Source organism: Vicia villosa, linkage group LG2 (genome assembly GCF_029867415.1).
Source record: "Vicia villosa cultivar HV-30 ecotype Madison, WI linkage group LG2, Vvil1.0, whole genome shotgun sequence".
Lineage (NCBI taxonomy): Eukaryota > Viridiplantae > Streptophyta > Magnoliopsida > Fabales > Fabaceae > Vicia > Vicia villosa.
The window spans coordinates 200,157,468-200,177,353 of record NC_081181.1 but is presented as its reverse complement, the minus strand read 5'-3'; the positions used below and the strand labels follow the sequence as shown (position 1 = coordinate 200,177,353).

The window sequence follows — 19,886 nt, the reverse complement described above, 5'->3', positions numbered from 1 at the left end:
TCACAGAAAAGTTCTGACTGGAAATGATATTTCGAAATTCATAATTGTTCCCTTTTCTTTTCAGTTGATTTTTTAGGAAGGATAGTTAGAAATTTAATTCCCATGCTATTATGCATTTTTCTGTAAAATTGTTAAGATATGGTCTAAGTTAGTGCAAGATCTTGTTCAAGATCAGGTTAGAATGTGAATGTGAAACTTCCAACATTGGTATATTGCCAATGAAATATCACGAATTTTCTTACAATATATTGCCAATGAAAACACAGTAGTGGAACTCGAGCCTAAAAATGTGGTTCAGATAACTTTAAAACCTTAGCCATAAAAGTTTGGAGTAATGTTTCAAGTGTTGCAATGTGTGAAGAGATTTGTCAAAGGAACTTTGAAAAATAAAACATCAACAGAAACGATAATCGAAAGTCCTAATCTTTTTTGGTGAAATAAATTTGATAAACAAGAAGGGATATAATGCCACCTGAAAAAACCATTATTAGATTGGTTATCACAAAAGACTATAGGTGACTGTAATAAGTTATTGAATGAGGGAGGAAGAGTCGCGTGTTATGATAATGTCATCATTATAAACAATAATGTACACTACTTGTGTATTTAGGGAAAAAATTGAATAAGGAAGGGTCACACACTCATACCTTTAGTCTCTCAAACCATTATCCAGGACCTGTTTTAGGCCGTAAATAACTTTATTTAGTTTGCGTACCAGTGTGGAATAGAATATCCATTCTCAAACCCTCGAGGTTTTTCTGTATAGACCTCTTCGTTAAGTGTCCCATTCAACAAAGCATTATAGACACCCAACTATTATATAGTCCACTTATGTGAAATTGCAAGTGTTAGGATTAACCGTATCGTGAATCGTTTAACAACTAGTAATAATGTTTCATTAAAATAAGAGCATTGCATTTGATAAAAAGTCTTTAGTCACCGATCTGGTTTTGAACCTATTTACACTATCATCTAGATTTTCCTTCACCATTGAAACCTATTTACAACTAATAGCCATTCTGTTTGGAGGAAGAAAGACTGAGGTCCATGTTTAGAAACTAAAGGTCATGTTTAAGTCCAAGTTGAGCAGAAGCTACATTCATTAACTTTTCAAACTTACGGTTAAAAGAACATTGGACACGCGGTAGCAGTGTTTTACCTCATTACCAAACATAGGCTAATAGAGCTTTTATTAACATTTTTAGGTTCAGTGTGGGTCAGAAGAAGTCTAGGTTCAAGTCTAGTTTAAGAAAAAGCAAAATTTAGCTCTAGTTTACATACGTGTTTATTATGATAAGTTGAAATGACTCTTAAAAATAGTTTAATCCGTTGAAGATATAAAAATTGTTTTTACTTTTGGCATTTAGCATAATTTGTGAGAGACATGATTTCAGTTATGGTAGTTGATTAGTTAGAAAGTAGTTATAAGTAGTCAGTTACATAATTTCAGTTATGGTAGTTAATTAGTTAGAGAGTAGTTATAACTAGTCAGTTACATCATTTTCAGTTATGGTAGTTGATTAGTTGGAAAGTAGTTATAAGTTGCAGAGACGGTTTCTTCAGCATTGTTATTGGAATCCAGGCCCGGCCCAAGGGGTAGGCTACCTAGGCCATTGCCTTGGGCCTCCAATTTTGTTTTCTTTTCATTAGTACTATTAGGTTATGTATTATTAGTATTAAGGTCCCACTTTTTTTACTGGCCATAATAATCATTAATCATTTGGTAATTAATTTATTATTTTGATTTAATTTGGAAAGAGAATCAATAAAATAAAAGTCCCTGCAAAAAAAATTAACAGACACCATAATAAATTAGGCCAATATTTAACAATTTAACGATAATAAATGGCTCAATCAAGCACCATAAAATTTATAATATATACTCTATTTATACAACATTAATATAGTTTAATTGTAAAACTATTTAAGTATTTTTTATTTTACTATTTTATACCATAAACTCACATTATTATTAATGTTAATAATAATAATAATTAATATTAAAATTAATAAATTTTATTTAAGATCAATATTGTATAAATAAATATTGAAGTTCCTTCATAACATATAATTCAGAAAAACATATGAAATAAAATCAATTAAAGGAATTTCATAAATAATTCTAATTTTTAAAAATAAAAATACATATTTTTATTAAATTTTATTTAAAATTCGCCTTAGGCCTCCATGTGTCTTGGGCCGGCCCTGTTGGAATCTAATCTCTGTTTAACACCAAAGAAGAGAAAAGGGAGACCTTGTGAAACTCAAAGAACTTCTGCGGAAACTCCAACCAAGAAACGAAAGGACCGTGATGTTTATCGAAGAAGAAGCTTCTAGAATGTTAGTGCAGGAGACTTGGAATTCAGTTGTTTCCTTTTCTTTTCAGTTGTTTGTTTAGGAGGAATAATTAGAAATTTAGCCATAAAAGTTTTTCAGGAGGATTTCACACATACAAGTTTGGACTCATGTTTTAAGTATTGCGTTGTGCGAAGAGATTTTGGGATAAGTGACTTAAATAATTAGACAGCCAATTTAAATTTTGATACACGGGTACTTAGAATGAGAAATGAGATCAATTTATTATTATTATTATTATTATTATTAGGGTATTGCTAACTAGTGCCCTCAGGGCAGTAGAAAATATTTTTATAGAAAACTTAATATTTTAATTTTTGAAGCATTAAATACGCAGATTACCGAGATAAATTTACTATTTTTAAAGTCTTAACCATTATGATTATATTATTAATTAGAATTCTATATTATTCATGAAACATATAAATATTATATTATTATAATTATTATTAGTTGATCGATTTAAAAAATTATTCTAATATATATAAATAAAAATAATGTTAATAATATGTTTTTCTACTATTATATTATTAGTTGAAATTTTATATTATTCATAAAATATATAAATTTTATATGATACAGAAATAGGCTTGATGTTAGAGTAGTTAATAGAATAACATGTGTCTAGATTGATTTTAGAAATATTATTAGGATGACATGTGTTTTGGGTTGTCATCATCACATAAACTCTAGATATACTAGTAACAAACCCGTACGTTCGCACAGGTTATGATACAGGACGCGCATTTGTTTTGAATGTATATATAGAAAGATGTTTGATACCCATAAAAAAAATAATAATTGAATATATAGAAAAATGTCTAGTACCCGTGAAAAAATAATAATTGAATGTATACAAAAATGTCTAGTACCCGTAAAAAAATAATTAAATGTATAGAAAAATGTCTGGTACCCGTAAAAACATTTAGATCAATAAGATTTTTTAATACAAAATATAATTTTGTTATAAAATATGTGAATAATATAAGCTAAAAAAATGTAATAAAAAATAGAAGCTAAAAAATTATGAATGAAAAAAGTATGAGAAAAACTAAAGAGAAATCTTATTAATATAAAAAAAGAAAATAATATTTAAAAATAAGAATAAAAGATAGGAAGATATATTAATTCATCAGGAAGATATATTGAAAAACATCTGGTACCCGTGAAGAAATAATAATTGAATGTATAGAAAAATTTTTGGTACCCGTAAAAAAAATTGAATGTATAAAAGAATATCTGGTACCCGTAAAAACACTTATATCAATAAGATTTTTTAACAAAAAATATAATTTTGTTATAAAATATGTGAATAAAAGAAGATAAAAAAATTTGAATGAAAGAAGTATGAGAAAAATTAAAGAGAAATTTTATTAATATAAAAAAGAAAATAATATTTAAAAATAAGAATAAAAGATATGAAGATATATTAATTTATTAAGAGTAGAGGAATATTATTTGAATTTAAAATTTATGAAGAAAGAGAAAATTGAAATAAAATATTATAATAATATATTATACATGTATAAGTGAATAATATTTAGAACAATAAAAAAGCAATAGGAGCATTTTGATATTTAGAACAATATATAATTTTTTTATATTATAGATATCTTATTGGTGTTTTTGAAGGATACATAATTGTCATTAATTATAATATAAAAAATAATAAATTGAGCATTTGATGAAAGGAAAATACTTATTAGTAAGAAAATAGAAAAATAAGAAAGGCAATAATAGATCTCAACCATCCATTATCACCACCACCCCATGATTCCTATTAAAAAGGAAGTTAAATTTAAAATTAATTTAAAATTTACCACTAAAATAGTGACACATACTCTTGCATTTCTTCTTCAAATTGTTTCGTACTAAATAGCACTACTCTTTTGATGAAAATAACTAGATGTATGGCCCGTGCGTTGCACGGGATTTATTTATCTTTACCTCAAATATTATTATAAATAATATATATTTTAGTAAATTTAATTACATATAATTTATACTCATAATAATAATAATAATAATAATTAATATTATGAATTTATATTTTGGTGTTTTCCGTGGAATTTTATAAATCAAAGACAGCATGGAAACTATTATGAATTTATTAAAATCTTACTAAATAAGTATAACATGTTTTCAAATTGTTACCTCCAATTTAAAAATACACTTATTTCCTCAACTCACAGTTTTTTTATTTTTATTTTATACAATATATTTTTATCTCACATATTTCATATTTTGTGGTCTACCATTCTCTTTACATTATATTTAAAATTGAATAATTAATAAAAAAAAATACAATCTACAAAATACTTATTACAAAATATAATACAATTGAGATTCTGAAAAAGATTGAAAAAAAATTCTATTATTCTTGTAATACAGTGTTACAATATAAATATATATATATATATATATATATATAATTTTTCTCATTCTATATAATAAAATATTTTATAGTAAAAGGTTTTTAATCCAAGTTCCTAACAAAGCAAACATAAAATGTAATTAAGTTAAAAATATAATCATATTCAATACAATCAACTTAAAAAATATATAAATTTTTTAAATATAACATAATATAAATACGTTTAATGCCAAAATTTTATTATAGTAATACTGAATATTATAAAAAAATATATATCTTTCTTCTTTTATTTTGGTAAGGTAGAAGGTCAAGACCCAAAATATAAAAATAAAAAAACTACAAAAGAACAACTGACACACATCTAAATCTCTCAAACTATATAATTGGTAGCATGTTACATCGGATAAAACTTTGTAGGATATGTAACTGGTTTGCCAGTTTGTCAATGTATCTATTCCATTCACTTTATGCATGTGAATAATAAAAGCATATGGAGACTTTTATTATGCGTTGTATTTGTGCAATGAGGTATAATAGTACTCTAACCTTCAAGTTAATTTCAATCTTGCCACCCAAAATTTCATACTGAAGTTATCATGGAAGGATACCTACAAACAACAAAACAACAATAAAACAAAAAATTTATCATGTAAAATAAAAATACAAAATACGTTATGTTAATGATATGTTTTCAATATTAAACATTGTTAGTCATTTTGACTAATCTACTTAAAAAATTATCTGTGTGATGAGAAGACTAAATGTAGATATGTGTATGATGAGATGGCCAAATAGAAATAATGAAGGAGGTATTTATAAAGAATAACAAAAATATTAATATAAATATGATTTAATATATATTTGGCAGTTACAAAATATTAATTAATATAAATGTAAATTATATTATATTAATGTGATTAATGATGGTTAATCATACTCCACCGTTTTTTTGTTGTTGAGATAATACGTACTCTACTGTTTTAACAAAATATATTTAGTAATAATAAAAATTAATTTGGAGTTAATGTGGAGAATTTGTAAAAAGAGTAACTATAAAAACTGAGGATACCTAGATTTTTAATATGAGGTGAATTCATTAATGATGATTAAATTCCGTTTTACTAAATTCATAATTGTAATATTTATTATAATCCATCGTTTTATTTTTTTTTTTTTTGAGATTTTATTGCACCGTTTTTGCAAAATATATTAAGCAATAAAAAAATTGACTAACGTGTGGAGAATTTTTTTTAAAAAAAAGGGGTAACACAAAAATTAATGTTTAATATTCATAATTTTTTATTTCAATTGTTTACCAATTATTAACTACATTACTTTCAATTATATTATTTTTTTAATTTAAATAAAATAATGTTAATCATTTATAACAATTATTTTTTTAGAAAAATAATTAATTAATAACTGAAAAAATGAATGAAATAATTAAAAAATTTAGTTTTTTTATTATAATTTTAAAAATGTAATGATATTAGAAATTATATGTTTAATTTTTAGATTTGTAACTGAAAAAGTTATAGTTGAGTGATTTATAAAAAAAATAAAAAAAAAATCCATTAATAATTTAATGGTACATTAATTGAAGAGGTAAGTGATTAAAAATGATTTCTTATTTTTTATTTCTTTTCTACTATAAATTATTTATATAAAAAATTTCATATTACGTGATCGACATAATATTTATGTTGTAAATAAGAAAAATAATATTGTATAGAAGAAAGATATGTTTAACTTATATTTTAAAAATGACAAATCTATATTAAAACTTTATATATATAATAAAAAATAAATAATTATTTGAATAAATTTTTTCATTAATATTTTACTTTTAATTATATTATTTATAATATTATTATTTTGTTTATTATTATTGTTATATATAATACTTAATTATTTTAATTTTTTTATTATTAATATTATACTTTTAAATATATTATTAATATTATTATTATTTTGTTTATTATTATTTTGTTTATTATTTTAAGTATAATTATAATTATTATGTTTATTATTATTATTATTTTGTTTACTATTATTGTTATTATTATTATTATTATTATTATTATTATTATTAATTTTTAATATAGGAATAAATTAGTAAAAACATAATTAGGGTTGGATAAATTAGTAAAAACACAATTAGGATTTATGTTTTTCTCATTTCACTCGGTTTTCACGCGTGTTTTCAAAAATATCTACGAATTTCGATGGTGTATCTCCAAAAATAAAAAAAAGTGTTTCCTCAAAAATAAAATTTCTATAATTACAAAGTTCCATAGTCATATTATAGATGTACAGTCATGTGTTCATCTCCGGCGCCGCCGTTCCTACCCGACGTTCTGATCGCGGAAATCTTATCCTTTCTTGATGTGAAATCTATTATGCGATTGAGATGTGTCTGTAAGTTTTGGAACACTCTCATTTTCGATTCCACCTTTGTGAATTTGCATCTCAACAAATCAGCAAAACAAAATCCTCACTTCTTACTCATCACCAGTCACAGTATAACGGTCACAACTGAGTTTCAGAATGGTAGTTATTCCTTTACTGAGTGTGAGCAAGGTATCATTCCCTACTCCGTAAGCAGCTTGCTCGAGAATCCGTCGTTCGCCCTTTCTGTCGACTCTCATCACTTGGTGCAAGACAAAGGATGCTCTTATATAGTTGGTTCCTGCAATGGATTGGTCTGTTTTGCTGGTGAAACTGTCACTATGGAGTATTATGAGTTCTGGTTCCGGTTATGGAACCCAGCCACCAGGACAACATCTCCAAGATTAGGGTTCTTCCGCTTATTTCGCTATGGTCCGGACTGCACTTCCTCGGCTGACGACGGCTATTACAAATTCAACTTTGGCTATGACAATTCTACCGGCACTTATAAGACAGTTGCTTCGCGTTACAATAGACGCCAACTGAGAAGCAATGTCAGAGTTTTAAGTTTTGGCGATCATGTTTGGAGAGATATTCAAAGTTTCCCTGTTGATCCTATGTATTTGGACTACTCAGCTTATGAAACTTGTGGTAATGTTGGTGTGTATTTCAAAAGCACTATTAACTGGTTGGCTATTCAAAATCATTTTACGTATGATTCTTACAATATTAAGGATATTAGTGTTGAACAATTTGTTATTGTTTCGCTTGATTTGAGGACTGAGGCATACAATAAGTACTTATTGCCTTGTGAATTTGATGAAGTTCCACCTGTAGCTCCAACTATTGGTGTGTTGGGAGACTGTCTTTGTTTTTCTTATTGTTATAAGGAAACCGATTTTATTATATGGCAAATGAACAAATTCGGGGTTCAAGATTCTTGGACCCAATTTCTTAAAATTAGTTATCACAATCTTCAAATTGATTATGACTATAGTGACGAAGATATGAAGTATAATTTTGAATTGGTGCCGCTGTTTCTTTCTAAGGATGGTGATACATTGGTACTTGAAAGTAGTCAAGAACACCCAGAAATTCTCTATAATTGGAGGAATGGTAGAGTAGAGCGAACAAAAATTACTGCAACTACAACAATTACCGATGATAGAGCTGTCCATCTTGTCTCTTGCACGGCCCTTGACTATTTTGAAAGCTTAGTTTCAGTCTTTTGAAAGTAAGTTCCTCTCCCATCCTTATCTATTCATGGTGCTTACTTAGAAATTTTATAATATATCACATGCTTGGTCTTAGCTAAGATTTGTATAATTAACTCCAATAATGATATATTAGTGCAACTATTTAGTGGTAATTGTATCTTAGTACTTTGACAGGAAAAAGCCATAATAGTTGCCATGCAATGAAGATCTTGAACGTGCTTGAATGGAAGAGATTGTGAAGAAATGATACAATTATGATTTGGATCAGAGCAAAGATATCAGTAGGAGTGATTGGAGCAAAGAAAATTTGAGCGAAGATCAAGTTGGTTATATATGGTTGTGTTGATGCTTACTGTGCTTTTCTGATGAAAGCTTGGGAGTTAAAAAACGAAATCGTTTAATCAAATCCTGTATTGCTGATGAGTGCTGTTGCTTACTTGTTTTACAAGTTTACTCTTGTTTTTTTTTTCTTTATCAATGATGATGTGATACTTTTCATATTACCTGGTTGGGTATTCAAAATAAACTTTGTAGATGTCGATATCAATAAATACTAATTTTCCAACTTTTTTTTTTCTATTTACTTTGCGTTGTTCTATTCATTTAGTATGAAGCAGAAGTCCAATAGATTATCCATCTAAAATAGCATTAATAAATAAAGTAATTTCCATATAAAACAGACATATGCATATCTATGATATATTGTTCAGTTAGCTGTTTTCTGTTATGATAGTTGATTGGTTATAACTAGTTAGTTACATTTCATTCCAAACGTATATTCATCTCTCTCCCTTTATACTCCATAGATTCTTGGTAATTTTCACTTAACATAGTTCAAGAGTATCTTTAATGGAGGAAGCTCAGAATTTGACTGAACCACCAAAAAAGGATGCAGTGTCGGAGCAGCAAGCAGCAGAGACGGGAGACCGGTAATGTAATTCTTTCTTTTTAAAAGTACTGATCATATTCTTTTCCCTTTTTCCCCTTACTAATTTCTACCTGTGGTATTATAGCAGAAAAATCATCTGGAGAAAGATACAGTCGCTTCTTAAATTTGAAAACTGGCCTGGTATGTCAATCCTATAGCCTAATGTGTTATTTCTATTACTGATTTTTAGGTTACAAGTATTGTTCACATTCCCTAGTTTTTTGTCAACTACAGATTCGGAAAGTCAAAGTTTATTCTTCTTGCTCCACTGCTGATTAGAAAGATGATGTAGCAGTGAACGGGGGAGGGGAAAAAACGGAGAACCAGTCACCAAAGATGATCAGTTCCACTACTGATCAGAATGATGATGAGGAAACAAAGCTTATGAGTTCCAATAAAGAACCTTTTCAAACTGAAACTTCTTCCAAGAAAGGAAAACAAGTCGCTGGTGATGTATCAATGAATGATTCTTCAACAATGCTATTGCCATTGCCATTGGATTCAAAGAAGACAAAAGATGGACCTGAAACTAAAACAACTTCTGCAGAAACTCCAACCAGGATAAGAACAGGACAGTCTCCTGGTTCTGGAACAAAGAAGAGAAATGACAGACAATCACAAACAACTTCTGAAGAAACTTCTTCAGAGAAAAGTATTTGATCAGGAAATGATATTTCAAAATCCATAATTGTTCTCTTTTCTTTTCAGTTTATTTTTTAGGAAGGACAATTAGAAATTTAATTTCCATGCTATGATGCATTTTTCTGTTATATGTTGTTAAGATATGGTCTAAGTTAGTGTAAGATCTTATTCAAGATCAGCTCAGAATTCTAAGACATATTATAGATGATATTGTAGTGAATGTGAAACTTCTAACATTGGTACATTGCCAATGAAATATCATGGATTTTCTTACAATATATAGTTATGTATACTATATCCTTAGAAAACACCGTAGTGGAAGTCAAGCCTAAAAATGTGGTTCAGATAATTTTCAAGCCTTGGCCATAAAAGTTTGGACTCATGTTTCAAGTGTTGCAATGTGTGAAGAGATTTGTCAAAGGAACTTATTGGCTGTGATTAGGAAGCGTTGTGTATGTCCAAAACAATCCACAACAACATTGCTAAATATGGAAATACCACCACAAGCAGCTGATCCAAGGGATTATATTGAAATCCTATTTCCATGTGCTTGGTTATGGCATGCAAGATGGGATTGTGAGCAAGAAGGGGATTGTACTAGAACCTTCAATTCTCTGAGTAGAGCATGGATCTATAGGAGTCAGCTATTGACATGATCTAAGCTTGCTTATTTTGCCAACGTACACCATATTGTTTTCTTGACCACCATTAAACTAAATTAGGGGAAAAATAGATGCCAACTCCTGATGTACTCCTTCAGACATCATGTCATCTGCCTAATCAGTGTGGGATGAAAGATTAGGCCATGGCCAATAGTTTCCTTAAGATAGTATTCTCTTAACTGCGACCTATGAGGCTCAATGGGAAAAGACATAAACAAACATATCTCATTCACTATATAGATAATTTCTGGTCTAGTTATGGTTTCATATGGAGTGCTCCAACGACTAACCTTTACACAAAGGGATCCCCCAGTGAGCTAGAGCCCATTCAATAAAGCGTTGTTGACATCCAACTATTATATAGTCTACTTATGTGAAATTGCAAGTGTTAATATTAACAGTATCGTGAATCGTTTAACAACTAGTGATAATATTTTATTAAAATAACTAAATAAGAGCACTGCATTTGATAAACGCCTTTAGCCATTAATCTGGTTTTGGACCTATTCACACTACCATCTAGATTTTCCTTCATCCTTAAAACCTATTTCCGACTAATAACCATTCTGTTTGGTGGAAGAAAGACTGAGCTTCATGTTTTATTTGTTGCAAGGCAGCAAAATCAGCATGCATGGGTGCATTTCATTGAGAGTCTAAGCCTATGTTTAAAAATTTTGGCTCTTGCAGTGAAAAGTCGTGTTTAAGTCCAAGTTGAGCATAAGCTGCATTCATTAGCGTTTCAAACTTACGGTGAAAAGAACATTGGACACGCAGTAGCTGCGTTTCACCTCGTTACCAAACATAGGCGCATTAGCATTTATTGACAAGGTGACGTCAGTGTTGATCTCAACAACTTAACTATGCTTCCTTTCAGCCACACCATTTTGATGGTGTGTACTGTGTATGTGGATAGATCAACATATGAATGAGCCCTAACACATTTGTATCTTTTTGTGACAGGGCAAAACTCTTCACCCCAATCAGTTTAAAATAGATGAAGATGGTGAAAGACCCTATAAGTCACTAAAATTAACTCAAGAAGATGACTGTATGTCGTGTTTGAGACAGATGGGTGTAATCTGTGAAACTTTCCCATACAACATACAAAACAAAAATAAGAGTTGCTTTAAAAGATCCTACACATCCCCGAAGATGATCATCACCCGTTTCCTGAAATTTGACAAGACATTCATTAGAGGTGAGCACAAAATAGACATTTTTATCAGGAGCAAACTGATTCACGCTTGTTGAAGTATTGATAATATAGGGAAAATGAACTTGAAACACAGGAGGTAATGCTCCAACCTTGATCATTTCCTATTTAGACCTAATTACGAACTTCAAAAAGAGTAGCTTGTTGCAGATTTCTAGCATCAGCGGTCACATGGAAGAAAGCACCAGCACCATTGATCATTGGATAATAACATGGACTGTAACCATGACCGAAACATTTGATCACGTGATCACCATGTAAGAAAAGCATGATTGAGTAATATATTGATGCGATCATCTTTATTCAGGAATTTCACTAGATTTTGTGGACAAACGATGAACTCAATGACGTTGTGTGCATTGATATACAACCAACTTGTTGACCCCATAGATGAAAGTCGTCCTCATTAACAAGCTGAGTTTAGACAGTGAGAACGTGCCACCATGCTACAACAAATGTATTGAACTAAGTTGCTGATACCATATCGTAAATAGTTACAACAATCAACATGCTATAGGAGGTTATAACAACTTAAAATAGATTGATCCCTTGAGGAGTCTATGCAATGGTCAAAATGACAAAAAAGAAATAATAAAGTTAAATTGAAATGACACTTAAAATACATTGATCCCTTGAAGATATATATATAATCTTGTTTTTACTTTTGGCATTTAGCAAAGTAGTTATAACTAGTTAGTTACATAATTTCAGTTATGGTAGTTGATTAGTTAGAAAGTAGTTATAACTAGTTAGTTACATAATTTCAGTTATGGTAGTTGATTAGTTAGAAAGCAGTTATAAGTAGTTAGTTACATGATTTCAGTTATGGTAGTTGATTAGTTAGAAAGTAGTTATAAGTAGTTAGTTACATGATTTCAGTTATGGTAGTTGATTAGTTAGAAAGTAGTTATAACTAGTTAGTTACATAATTTCTCTTAGCTACCTCTTCAATCATACTATAAATATAATCCTTCTATTTTGTTCGCATTCCATAGTTTCTTGACAATTTCAGATTTCAATTCTTCTTGTTCTTGTAGAGCCGAAAAGATGAACAATTCTTCCACTACTGATCATCAGAAAGATGGTGATGATGATGTAGCAATGAATGAGGATAGTTCCGCAGAGAGTATCAGTTCATCTCCTGATGTAGCAATGAATGAGGATGGGGGCGAAGCAGAGATTATTAGTTCATCTCCTGATGTTGCAACGAATAATGACGTTGAATCATTGGGTTCTTCCTTCTCCAATCTACTTAACATCAAGGAAAAACCTTCTCAAACTCAAACTCAAACTCAAACTCAAGTTTCTGGTTCTCGTTCGAGGGAAAGATTCAACAAGAAAGAAGTGAATGAATTCAATTCTTCCACTACTGATCATCAGAAAGATGGTGATGATGATGATGTAGAAATGAAAGAGGATGGCGGCGCAGCAGAGATTTTCAGTTCATCTCCTGATGTTGCAATGAATGAGGATGGTGCAGCAGAGATTATCAGTTCCCCTCCTGATGTTGCAATCAGTGACCTTGAATCATTGAGTTCTTCGTTCTCCAATCTACTTAACATCAAGGTAAAACCTTGTCAAACTCAAACTCAAGCTTCTGGTTCTCGTTCGAGGGGAAGATTCAACAAGAAAAAAGTTGCAGAGACTGGTTCTCGTTCAGCATTGCCATTGGAATCTAATCTCTGTTTAACACCAAAGAAGAGAAAAGGAAGACCTTGTGAAACTCAAAGAACTTCTGCAGAAACTCCAACCAAGAAAAGAAAGGATCGCGATGCTAATCGAAGAAGAAGCTTCTAGAATGTTAGTACAGGAGACTTGGAATTCAGTTGTTTCCTTTTCTTTTCAGTTGTTTCTTTAGGAAGGATAATTAGAATTTAGTTCCCATGGTATGATGCATTTTTCTGCCATGCATTAATTCCTCTTGTAAATTGAAATGATACTATATTTCAAGTTTCTCTTGTTGATTGATAGTTATTGCTTGATGCTATATTTCAAGTTTCTCTTGTTGATTGATGGTTATTGCTTGATGCTATATTTCAAGTTTTTCTTGTAAATCATGCACTTCTGTTACTAGTATATATTCTTAGAAGTTGAGCCTAAAAATATGGTTCAGATAACTTAATTTCAAACCTTAGCCATAAAAGCTTGGACTCATTTTTCAAGTATTGCATTGTATGAAGAGATTTTGGGAAAAGAATGTAGATGGTGCTTTTCAGTAGGAAACTCAAAATCATTAGAAGGACTTATGCAAGAGGATAGAGGAATTTTGTGGCAACATTGGTTGGGAAATGTTCTTCTAGCTGAAACTCTGGCCCTCAGCTTCCACGGTGCGAGTGTGACAGATAACATGAATTTTAAAAAATTATAATTTTAAGAAATTAAGTAGACGAATGAAATAGATTGAGAAATGAGATGAGAATTATTGTTAATAAAGGAGTGAAAGAAGAATGTTATAGATATGAATAGAGTAGGAAATCCGATTATAGTTTTGAAATTCGTAGGAAAATAAGACACTTTTAATGCTATGAATGTTTACTCAACTTTGGTTGGGTTAGAAAACACATTAAAGCAATTATTTTTAAGAATTTACAAGATTTATTTTAAGATATACCCTAAAAAGATAGGACTTTTTTTAGGAGGGGATTTAACTAGACATATAGAAAGCAAGAAGTTTTGAAGGGTTTTGAGGGCATGTATGCACGAGGAGTAAGGTCTCTAGGAGGTAAAGGTAAATTCATCCTAGATTTTTAGTTGGTTTTTGATCTTCCTTATTAGGAAGTTAGATATGAAAATTTATTTGGACTGTAAAGTTATATCTAAAAAGAGTTTGATTGTCCAACATAAAATATTTGTTATAGATGTAAGAGTCAAGAGGAGAGTAAGGAAAAGAAGTCACATAGGAGCTCCACAAGTGGTGACATGTGAAGAGTGAAAAACAAAGAAGTTTTCAACACAAGTTTTTGGAGGGGATTTCAGAAATCCTACAAGATAACAACTTATCCACCCCAAGTTTATAAACAAATCCAACAACTTAGTTACATTTTCCTTCTTAGTTTTCTGTTATAACAGTTGATTAGTTAGAAGCAGTTATAAACAGTTAGTTAGTTACATTTCCTTCTTACTTTGCTGAACCTCTTCATTCATTTATACTATAAATACATATTCTCCGTGTACATGTAAATCAATTCCATATCTCTCTCTCTCTCTCTCTCTCTCTCTCTCTCTCTCTCTCTCTCTCTCTCTCTCTCTCTCTCTCTCTCTCTCTCTCTCTCTCTCTCTCTCTCTCTCCACACTCCATAGCTTCAAAACAAAACTCATTGTTCTTGTTGCACAATAATGGAAGAGGATGACAAGAACGCGGCAGCAAAGATGATCGGTACTTCCACTGCTGATCATCAGAAAGAAGATGATGATGATATACTTCCGGAATCAACATTGGAGTCTTCACTCTTCAATCAAGTTCACATCAATGAAGAACCTTCTCAAACTGAAACTGCTGCTACTTCTTCCAAGAAAAGAAAACAAGTAGGTGGTGATGTAGCAATCAATAATTCTTCATCATTGCCATTGCCATTGCCATTGCCATTGGATTCTTCTCCCAACCTAACACCAAAGAAGAGAAAAGAGGGACCTTCTCTAACAACTTCTTCAGAAACTCCAGCCAAGAGGAGAAGAGGACGCCCTCCTGGTTCCATATCAAAGAAGAAAAAAGAAGGGCCTTCTCGAGCAACTTCAGAAACTCCAACCAAGAGGAGAAGAGGACGCCCCCCTGGTTCCAGATCAAAGAAGAAAAAAGAAGGACCTTCCCGAATAGCTTCTGCAGAAACAACAACCAAGAGAAGACGCGGCCGCCATTTTGGTACCGGTGGTGGTAAACTCGCCTCTCATATTATAGAGTTGAGTGCTGGCCAGGTATAACATGAACTAACCAATCTTCATATTTTAGATGCAATTTCATATTACATTTATTAAACATACGATTTGCAGGATGTGGTAGATGTTCTATACAAAATATCCGTGGAAAATCCTCATAAAACCGTTACCATACTCTCTGCGCTCGGTTCTGTATCAGACATTGTCGATCTTACTCCCAAGGGTCTGAAGCACTGCAAGGTTAAATTTTGCATCTTAGTTTTTCAGTCATGTCTTTTAATTTGGGTTGTGTACGTTTAATCCAATTTCCTATATGCATGCAGGGAGAATTTGAGTTATATTTTATGGCTATAAAATGTATCGTTGAAGATGATGGTTGTCACTGTCGTGACAAGGCAACTTTTGTTGTTGGATGCAAAGATGATAAGGGAAATTTGTTTGTAAATACTTCTGTCAATTCCCTCATAGCGGCCGGCCGTGTTGAAGTAAGCAGATCATAAATTCTTATATTCAAAACCGCTGCAGTCATTTGTTTTATTTAAGTGAATCATCGAATTAACAATCTTTATCTTTTGGTTAATTAGATTACTGCGACCTTATTCAACACATACAACGCTAAGAAAAGAGGTGCAAGAATTTCGGCGTTTGCTGGTGCTACTGCTCAAAAATGATGAGAAAAATCCTATAGCAGCCATGCCTCTTCAGAAACTCCCACATCAAGACATGAAGTCTCCATCTGTTGGGGACACTTGAATTTAAGCATCTAGCTGTGGTGTATAGATTGTACATAGACTCGGAAAATGATATTCAGTGGTTTTGTTTTAGAAACCATAATTGTTTCCTTTTGTTTTTTCAGTGGTTTTGTTTTAGGAAATGATATTCAAAAGCCATAATTCTCGTGATAATATTTGTATATAGAGTCAGTGATGCATTTTCATGTCATCTATTAATTCCTTGTAGAAGATAATACTAATATACACTGAATTGAATTGATTGTTACTTGCAGAGGCTGCATTGAAGTTTTAAAATTATGCAATTTTTGTTCGGGAGTCATGACTACACATATGCTACACTTTACTGTGTTTTGTTCCATTCAATGTTGACTTTTTATATATTCCAAAACAAATTGACAGTATTACACTATTACTATTAAAATGGCTTATTTAAACGTATTAATGATTCGCAACTTGTAATATATCAGTGATGATTTTTACATGGTATTACCTAATCAATGAAATGAGCACTCCTCAGCAAGAACACAACCAAATTACCTAATGGCTCTAACATTATCTCCACTATTTGTTGCACTGTGGCACTAAATGAAAATATAACATTGCACCATGTCTTGTATGTTCCTACATTTACATGCAATCTAATCTCTGCTCATCAATTATCTGCTAACAATACTTGCCACCTTGTTTTTGATCATTCTTCTTGCACTATTCACGCACTACCTTCACTGAAGATGATTGGGCTTGCGAAAGTATATAACCACTTGTATATCCTAACACAGAATCCTAGCACCCTCCATGCTTATTACAATGAAACATCTCATGCCATTTGTATTAAAAGTCATTCATCAAAGTTTTCCATATGTTAATGACAATTCGAATTCTATATGTGATTGTTGCCACTATGCTAAACAGATCAAATTGTCCTTTCCTTTAAGCACTATTAAATCCTCTACTGTTTTTTAACTAATCCACATGGATATATGAGGACCCTTTTCTCCCTCATATGCTTACTTTCTAACCATTGTAGATGACTACTCAAGACATACAATTCATCAACATGGTGCAACTTCAATTCAACACTTCTGTCAAATAAATTCGCTCAGACAATGGAAAAGAGTTTCTCATGCATGACTACTTCAAAAACAAAGGAATCTTTCATCAACATACATGTATTGAAACGCCACAACAAAATGCTATAGCTGAACGCAAACACAGGAACATTTTGAATGTTGCTCGTGCTATCATGTTTCATTCACACCTGCCAAAAAATTTCTGGAATTTTGCAGTCAACCATGCAGGGCAGACAAAAGCTGGACCCTCGTGCTTCTAAATGCATCTTCCTTGGGTACAAACATGGCATCAAAGGATTTATTGTGATGAATTTTGCCACACGTGAAATCTCCATAAATCGCAATGTCTCCTTCTATGAACATGTGTTTCCTGTTGTCCCACATTCAAACATCAATTCCCCCACACCATCTACCTGTAGCCAGCTCTGCTCAACTTGCAGACATATTCACAAAACCTCATGAACCATCTCCATTCACAAACATTCTTTCCAAGCTTGGCATCTCGTTAAACTTCGATCCAGCTTGAGGGGGGTATTGGACCATATTTCCTATTTCCATATGTCACTCACTAGCCGTTAGGGTTTGTTATTGTTGGTTTCTATTTTGTAGGATAGTTAGTTATTTTACCTTACTTGTATCTCAAGCCATCTCTTGTATATATAATATATATGGATATACTGTATAGCCATATATATACAAGAGATGGCTTGAGGCCTATACTTCTCCTTTGTAATACAAGTTCAATAATGCAAGCATATTCATTTCATATTAATTCGTACTGTCATATGATATGTTGTATATGCCCTCTTGTTTATCTTGGATTTTGCCTAATTTTCCTTGGCAACGGCATGAATTACTACTATATTACCAAATCTGCAGGAAAACTCAGCAAGTCTTTAGACAAATCTCAACCATTAAGCTCCTTTGACAAATATCTTCACACATTACAATACTTGAAACATGGTTTCAAAGTTATCTGAACTATATTTTTAGGCTCAACTTCATTTCGGGCGTCGACATGCTGTGTTTATGCACTTCCCAATTCTGCAGAGTCTGAAATTTCAAAGGTGTAACCGGTTACAGCTTTCTTAGTAACCAGTTACAGACTGCTCATAACTAGGGGTGTTCATTGGTTCGGGTAAATCCGAACCAAACCAGAATCCGAACCAAACCATAGTGTTTGGGTTGGATATTTTTTCAGTTCGGGCAAGAACCGAACCAAACCAATGAAATCCAATGACAATCGGTTCGGGCATCGGATTTTCAACTTTCTACCCGCAAGCCCAACCCAAACCAACCATAATTAATTATCATGAAAATTACTACAAAGCATTCAACTTCAATAAAAAAAAAAATGTTGTGTGTGGACAAGTTATGCTATTTTAATTTGTTATTAGAAAATTGATAGTGTAATATGATAAATGAACATAAAGTTATGAAACACATTCATTATTATATTAATTCAAGTGACTAGTTATAGACTCAAAAGTCTTAATCTTAGATATTATTTTTGTGAGATATTTTTGAATCTATTAGAGAGAAATTTGTAGTATAATATTTAAATTTGAACACTATTAATATTATATTTTTTATAATATTATGAAAAATTAATTTTTGTAAATAAGTTATTTTTTAAAAATATTTTTGCAATTTTTATCTACCCGATCAATCCAACCCAAACCAATCTGTTGTTTCTCGGATCGGTTCGGTTTGGGCTTTATCGCAAAAATTTATAAATCCAATCCAAACCAATCCATTTAATTTTAATCGGTTTGGGTATCGGATTCTCTCAAAACCGAACCAAACCGGCCCGCGAACACCCCTACTCATAACCGGTTACAGGTTGCTACATTTGCTTCAATTCATCGACCACAATGTCTTGGCTGATCACAATCCTACTGTTTGCAGCATCATACAGTTTGTAACCTCCAGTTGAGTGATACCCAACAATTATCACGTAGTTATTAGAAAAGCAAGATTCAATTTCCCAATACATGGGGATGTAGCTCAGATGGTAGAGCGCTCGCTTAGCATGCGAGAGGTACGGGGATCGATACCCCGCATCTCCAATTTTTTCTTTTAAATTAGCACTTGAGTTTCTATAATGTTGTCATGTATCAAATGAGGTATAAAAGGTCTTTAACTTAAAAATTTGTGTAGAAAATTTATCACAAATTCGATTGAAAAAGTTTTCTGGAATTAATTCTGGTGTATAGATGGTAGACTCAGGAAATGATATTCCTTTTCTTTTTTTCAGTGGTTTTCTTATAAGAATGAATGATGATTAGAAATTTAATTCTTATGCCATGATGGATTTTCCTGTCATCCATTAATTCCTTGAAGAAGATAATTCTAATATATAACGAATTGGATTGATTGTTTTACTTGAATTGCATTGAAGTAGTAAAACTATGCAAATTAAGTTAGGGA

General features: G+C 31.2%; 3 protein-coding genes and 1 non-coding gene across 7 annotated transcripts; all 4 read left to right on the top strand.

Moving 5' to 3' along the window:
• The first annotated feature begins 6,971 nt into the window (after window positions 1–6,971).
• On the top strand, window positions 6,972–10,892 carry LOC131653570 (F-box/kelch-repeat protein At3g23880-like). 4 transcript variants are annotated; one of them, XM_058923755.1, is made up of 4 exons: window positions 6,972–8,351; window positions 8,509–9,263; window positions 9,348–9,403; window positions 9,497–10,889. In XM_058923755.1, the coding sequence occupies exon 1, from the start codon at window positions 7,048–7,050 to the stop codon at window positions 8,347–8,349; it is 1,302 nt and encodes a 433-aa protein (XP_058779738.1). In that variant the 5' UTR covers window positions 6,972–7,047; the 3' UTR covers window positions 8,350–8,351; window positions 8,509–9,263; window positions 9,348–9,403; window positions 9,497–10,889. The 4 variants fall into 4 exon arrangements, with proteins under 4 accessions (XP_058779738.1, XP_058779737.1, XP_058779739.1 ...); XM_058923754.1 differs by having other exon boundaries at window positions 9,351–9,403; window positions 9,497–10,888; XM_058923756.1 differs by having other exon boundaries at window positions 8,498–9,403; window positions 9,497–10,892.
• Window positions 9,184–13,576, top strand: LOC131651067 (lisH domain-containing protein C1711.05-like). The gene is made up of 5 exons (XM_058920745.1): window positions 9,184–9,263; window positions 9,453–9,459; window positions 9,542–9,914; window positions 12,792–13,010; window positions 13,083–13,576. Exons 1-5 carry the CDS (start codon window positions 9,184–9,186, stop codon window positions 13,574–13,576), a joined length of 1,173 nt encoding a protein of 390 aa, XP_058776728.1.
• A 1,539-nt stretch (window positions 13,577–15,115) lies between these two features.
• LOC131651066 (AT-hook motif nuclear-localized protein 9-like) lies at window positions 15,116–16,323 on the top strand. The gene is made up of 4 exons (XM_058920744.1): window positions 15,116–15,691; window positions 15,767–15,892; window positions 15,976–16,137; window positions 16,237–16,323. The coding sequence occupies exons 1-4, from the start codon at window positions 15,116–15,118 to the stop codon at window positions 16,321–16,323; spliced, it is 951 nt and encodes a 316-aa protein (XP_058776727.1).
• Window positions 16,324–19,452: 3,129 nt separating this feature from the next.
• On the top strand, window positions 19,453–19,525 carry TRNAA-AGC (transfer RNA alanine (anticodon AGC)). Its single transcript has one exon. It is a non-coding gene; the product is annotated as a tRNA-Ala (tRNA).
• Window positions 19,526–19,886: the final 361 nt, after the last annotated feature.